The following is a 6,321-nucleotide window of genomic DNA, read 5'->3' on the forward strand; positions in this document are numbered from 1 at the left end:
CATCTCTCTCCTCGAGAGATGAGACATCTGATTCCAAGGCTAGGGTTATGAAAATCATAGAACAAAGTTTGGGGAGAACTTAAATCGTCACTGAAAGAAGACGATTTGGCGCCTGGTGGAGAGGATTTGGCGCCTGTGGAGAGGATTTGGCGCGAAGGGGAGATCGCCTCGGGAGAGAGCGCGTTGGGGGAAATCGCGGCGAGAGGAAGAAAACAGGCGAGGCGCACGGGATCGAGAAAGAAGGAAAGGGGCCCACAAACCGCCTCCCAAGTTCGGCGCTTAATCGGCTCTGCCGTATTGTTTCTCGCGCTGGAGCTCGGCGCAGGATGCGACGCCAAGCTCATTCTCTCTCTTTTTTTCTCTTTCATCCACGTAAGATTTTGCCGAGCTGTCTTGGCTATAAGCCAAGCTGATATGGCTTATTGTACCTGCTCTAAGGGTAGCGTAACTCCTGTGACCAGCTTGCGCCTTTCTCTGGCACGCGTTTTGCAGATGCGCGATTATCAGTGCAGTATGGAGCAAAAGCTTCCACAGTTCCACGTTTTGTTCAAGTCGGAGTCTTCTTTTGGGGGTTGCTTTTCATCGTGAAATGGACGCACTCTCCGATTCGACCTGATCGCATCGGCACGTCAGCAGGGTTATATGACGCAGGGTTAAATAAAACGACTGGTCCGGTCAAACCGGCGTGGTCCGGTAGCGGTTTACCGGACCGGTTTGACCAAAAACCGGTGGAAACCAGTCACATTCAAAATCAAATTCAAAATCGCATATTCAATCGGTTTCGACCGGCTTACCGGTCGGTTTGACCGGTTTACCGGCCGGTTTGATCGGTTTACCGGTCGGTTTGACTGGTAACCGGCCAAATTCAAATTTTTTTCTTTTTTGGTTTAAATTCAAATGCCCGCAAAGTATACTAAATAAATATTTGTATAACATATTTTAGCCTAAATGAACCCTCCAACCCTCTTTTGTACTACTTTTACATTGTATTTGTATACTTTTATATGCACGCTTTTTTTTGTTTAACTTCAAAATCCCGCAAATTATACTAAATGAACTAATTTTTGAGATAATTTGACACCATTAGATTCGTCGCACATTGAATTTTTTTAAGAAATTTTTCATTTTTTGAATTTAAATTTGAATTTGGAATTTGGGCCGATTTGATACCGGCCCAAACCGGAACCGGGCCGGACCGGTTTGACCGGTAACCGGACAAACCGGACCGGTTCCTACCGGTTTGGTGAATCCTGCACGTCAGTCCAAGCACAAACAATCGGAGGGGTGGGTTTAGTTGATGAAAAAGTTTGGGTTTTAGCACTGTAGTATATTTTGTCGTTGCTTGACAAATAATGTCTAATCATAGACTAATTAGGTTTAAAAGATTCATCTCGTGATAATCAGTTAGATTTTATAATTAATTATTTTTTCCAACTACATTTAATGTTTCATGCAAGTATTCGAAGATTTGACGTGACGGTATGAACATTTTTAGAAAGTAAACGGGGCCTTCGGTGCAGCGCCTGAACGTTCCGTTTGGACGGACTGCGCTGCGCCGCGGATGGATGGAAGAAGGGCGACCGTATCCCTCCCATTCCCAACGGGATAAGAAAGATGATGCCTCTTGCTGTCTTGCAAGTCCTGTTCTGATAGGATTAGGACTCAGGAGAGAGGGCTGGTTGTTGACGCTAACCACTGGGGCCGGCGTCCTGTGATGATAACCATAGCAGCCGAGGCCGGCCGGCCGGCCTACCAAGCTCTCGCTGCTTGCTTCTCCCGTGTGGGGGCAGGTTTGCTTTCCGAACATGCCAGGAAACTTCGAGGAAACTTCTGGTGAATGCAACAGTTTATGACGGTCAGAGAGCTTACTGAATCACCGACAAAAGTGCTTTTCCATCATGCCCCCCCGCCGCCCCCCACCACTTAGGTCTTGATCTCAATATTAAAAAAAAAATATCACATCGAATATTTGGACACATACATAGAGTACTAAATAAAATATATTTATAAATTTTTTTATACGGATGGTTTGTAAATCGCGAAATGAATCTAATGAACCTACTTAATCTATGATTTGCAACAGTGATACTACAGTAACTATGCACTAATTATAAATTAATTATGAATTAATTAGGCTCATTAGATTTGTCTCGCGATTTACAACCTTTTTGTGTAAAAAAATTTATAAATAGATTTTATTTAGTGCTCAATAGTAAGATTTTCTTTCAAAAATTTAAGAAAAAAATCTAAACACACCGACTGGTACAAAATGCGACCCACTTGCGGCCCGTGAGTGGAAGGAAGAAGCGGCCCATCCTGCATTCGTCTCTGCATGCGCGCAATAAACGGGCCGCCTTTCCTGTTGGGCTGGCTTTGTTGCTTGGCTGATGGGCTGGCTTTGTTGCTGGGCTGGCCCGGATAAGTGGAAAATCGCCAGGGCAGCCAGCCCAGTGCGTTGGAAACTCCTCAGCCCACCTTGGCCTCGTCTCGGGCTCTCGGCCCGACGCGCCTGCTTCGTCTCTCCCCCGGTCTCCGCTCCTCTCGCACCCTTTCTAGTCACGGCGGCGGCGGAAGAGGCGGCGCGGCGGCAGGTCGGTGGCGGGCGAGCGATGGCGCCGCCGGGGTCGCGGCGGTGGGCGTACGTGCGCGTGATGTCCGGCACCATCCTCGGCGGCACGCTCGGGTTCTACGTCATGCACCGCATCGAGACCTCCTACAAGGCACGCCTGATCTCGCCGCCCTGCCCTGCGTCTCGCGCCGCCCCCCGCTTCCTCGAGGGCGGGCTCACCCCGCGCTTATCTTGCAGGCGCGGATGGAGGAGAGGCTGCGGCGGTACGAGGCGCACATGCTCGCCAAGGCCAGGGAGGCGCAGCAGCTGCAGGACGAGGCGCAGCGGGAGGACAAGGCCCGGCTCCTGCCCGACTCGTGACGGGCATCCTTCTGCTCCTGCGCGTGCTCGCTTCGCTGAATTGTTAGGTACGAGGTGCTACCACTACTACTAGCTTGCTTTTCTGAGGGTGTTGTGTGAGGTGAAGTTGAATTTGATGGGCGGAAATGCTGGCCATTTTGCTCTCCATTTAGCTAGCATTGTTCAGTTTAAGGTCATTGGATTGTGATCTGGTTCGCGGGCTTTAGTCTGTACATTCTGTTCAGGCGCACATACTAGTCATCTGATGCGGCAAAAATATCCTATTGGAGATAGTGCATGGAGCAAAACATCAACAAATGATTAAGCCTGGTAATGCCAATGGCGATATTATTCAATTGTTAAATTCCTCTTTTTGTATAATCCCATTCCCATGGAAGTGCTAAAGTCATCACATGGAAGAGCTAAAATTAGGTTAACATTTTGGATTCTTGGTATTTTGATTCATTGGGCCACTCAACAGCAACAGAAAACTTTTGTCCTTCCTGGGTCATTCAAGAATATCACACCTCTTGCAAGGATTGGGGTGTCGTAATAACAGAAAAGGTTAATAAAGTTTTGAGGCTTCATTCTGCTGAGAAGACATTGCACAAATTGAATAGAGTAAAATTACTGAAGGTCTTCCTCTTCCCAAGGAACAAACCTGTAATAAGTAGGTACTTAAAGCCTGAGAGGATATATATCTTTTCTTTTGCGGTGCTTGATTGCTAAATGGAAGGCTGAAATTATTAAAGAGAATTCAGCTCTCAAACTTTTGCACTTTAAATGCTCACTACTAGTTTGTAGACAATTGAGATCGGGAGTGCTATTACTCTCCGGCTACATGCATTTTTCCCCCGACCTGTGGGAATTGACTAATGTTGTAAAAACGACAGTTAGTCAAGTTCCCAACTGATTAATCCTATGCATGCTCGCACCTTGCGGTAAGATAAAGATGTAGGTATCTGCCAAAAGCTAGTGATAGGGACCTAAGCTATGCATTGACAAGAGCAGCAACACATCTCCAATTGATTTGTCAATTTAAGACTACTATGGTTTTCGACTGTTGAGGTTCTGAAAAGGGCCTCTTTCTATTTGCGCAATTCCTCTTGTCATGGCTCCCTAAATTGGCTACTTTCTGATTGTATCAGGATCCTAATACAACGGTTTATGAGTACTAGAATTCATTAGGAATATATAGAAGACTACAATACCCAAAAAAGTTTCCCACAAAAAGTACTATGTGCACAAAACTATATAGGTGAACATATTTACAAGCTCAACTTAACTCATTGGATGTAATCTAAATGGACAAAATGAAGGGTGGAATTACCTCGTTCCAATTGGTCTGGCGTAGGACGATGGATTCCCACCTCTCATTTGAGCCATTCAGATTAGATCCCAGGGAGTGAATGGACTAGATTGAGTTTGTGCGCATGTAACATGTTCACAAATATAATCATTTGCATTTGATGTTTCCTCTACATAGTACACTTCTTTCCATTGGAGTAGTTCTTCCTGCAGTCCTGAATCCTGATGATAGTTCTTCATCATATTATGCTTCATCCATAATCATCCCTGATAGCCTTTCTCATTCCATCCTGAATGCACACCAGTTTAACTTTTTCAGGTGGAATTAAACCAACTTTTATGCATGCCCTTTTGCAGAATAACTTAGTGCACTGTGGCACAGGAGTCAACTCTCTTTCTTCAGAGGTAGAGACATAAGATCGACATGTACTTTTGGCTTGTTGTGATCTTTTCTATTTAGAAAAAAACCAGACCACACTGTTGGAGTGTGAGATATGGGTGCGGAAGTTAATGCTTTGATGTCTATCTGTACCTACTGCTATATAAAAATTGTGATCTTATCAACAATATCTGTGCAATGAAGGATCGAACAATTGATTGTTTGTGGTACCCACCATTTTCGCATGATCCTTTTATCCTGCCTGCAGTTCCCTGCAGGCTGCACTTCTTTTTTTTTTTATAAAAAAAGTCTCAGGCCAGATTTTTTTAGTTCCTCTTTGTATGTCACCATCTGAAGTAGCAAGTGGCTGTAAAAGCAAAATATTTCATGAAACAAATGTGGAGCAGTAACAAGGAATCTTCATCAAGGCTCTGTTTAGTTTCCACCCCGTAAACACAAAAAAAACTGTTACATCGAATGTTTCGACACATGCATGGAATACTAAATGAAGTCTATTTACAAAACTTTTTGTATAGATGAGCTGTAAATCGCGAGACGAATCTAATGAGCCTACTTAATTCATGATTTGCAACAGTGATGTTTCAGTAACCATCAGCTAATTATTGATTAATTATGGATTAATTAGCATCATTAGACTCGTCTCGCGATGTACAACCCATCTGTGCAAAATTTTTTGTAAATAGACTTTATTTAGTACTTCAAATTAGTAAGATTCCAACGAAATTCTTTTTGCGCTTGAACTAAACAGGACCCAAATGTATCATAAGCAATAGCTTTGGTCCTGTAATTTTGTTTCTTTCATTGCTATGTAAATTTAGTCATTTCCTTTGGCCCTCCACGGGCTCCCTGACATTGATCGAGAAAAGTGTGGAAGACGTCGAATTCAGCCATGTCAGGATCTCTAGTCATTTTCAATCTGTCTTGCTCCGTCACTCCCGGTGGAAAAAGCGTGGTTTCACATTGACAACCGGGGCTGTGGTTAGATCCGTAAAATAGCGGTAAAAAGAGTCACATCGGACACTGTAGTACACTGTAGCACTTTTCGTTTGTTTGTGGTAATTGTTGTTCTACCATGACCTAACTATGCTCAAAAGATTCGTTTCGTCGTGTACATCAAAACTATGCAATTAGTTTTTTTTATCTATCTACATTTAATGCTCTATGCATGAGGTAAAAAATTTAATGTGATAGGTGAATAGTGAAATTTGGAGAGAGAAATTTTGAAAGTGAACACATCTCCGATAGCAAAACAATGAACTGGAGTGTTTTCTGACAGCATATTGTGTTGATTACCCTTGCTCTCTGCAATCATGTGAGCAATCAGCGTTCGCACATCTCAACATGTACCACCAAACAGCCCTGCATCATCATTCACTATTAAGTTGGTGAAAAAGTTTGAGTTTTGTTACTGTAGCATATTTCGTTGTTATTTGATAAATAATACATAATTATGGACTAATTAGTCTTAAAAGATTCAGCTCGTGCTAATCAGTTAGACTGTGTAATTAATTATTTTTTTCAACTGCATTTAATACTCAATGCATATGTCCGAAGATTCGATATGACGGGTAATGTGTAATTTTTTTTTAAAACGAAACAGGACCTAACCAGGTACCAGTACACTTTTTTTTTCAGCTGCAGTAGTCAGTTGTCAACTTGTCATCCACTGCAGTGAAACCCATATCCCAGGAAAGCCCTGGCTGCC

At 43.4% G+C, this 6,321-nt stretch overlaps 1 protein-coding gene across 1 annotated transcript; it reads left to right on the plus strand.

Annotated features, from left to right (window-relative positions):
* Positions 1-2,495: 2,495 nt before the first annotated feature.
* On the plus strand, positions 2,496-4,827 carry LOC120671136. The gene is made up of 3 exons (XM_039951392.1): positions 2,496-2,720; positions 2,807-2,976; positions 4,574-4,827. The coding sequence occupies exons 1-2, from the start codon at positions 2,610-2,612 to the stop codon at positions 2,927-2,929; spliced, it is 234 nt and encodes a 77-aa protein (XP_039807326.1). The 5' UTR covers positions 2,496-2,609; the 3' UTR covers positions 2,930-2,976; positions 4,574-4,827.
* Positions 4,828-6,321: the final 1,494 nt, after the last annotated feature.

This window comes from Panicum virgatum, chromosome 4N (genome assembly GCF_016808335.1).
Source record: "Panicum virgatum strain AP13 chromosome 4N, P.virgatum_v5, whole genome shotgun sequence".
In the NCBI taxonomy this organism is placed as follows: Eukaryota; Viridiplantae; Streptophyta; class Magnoliopsida; order Poales; family Poaceae; genus Panicum; species Panicum virgatum.

What these genes read in the sequence shown, in the direction of transcription:
- LOC120671136 (XM_039951392.1), top strand. Translation starts at nt 2,610, where the DNA reads ATGGCGCCGCCGGGGTCGCGGCGGTGGGCGTACGTGCGCGTGATGTCC. An exon ending in GCATCGAGACCTCCTACAAG is followed by an intron (nt 2,721 to 2,806) that starts GCACGCCTGATC and finishes CTTATCTTGCAG; the next exon opens with GCGCGGATGGAGGAGAGGCT.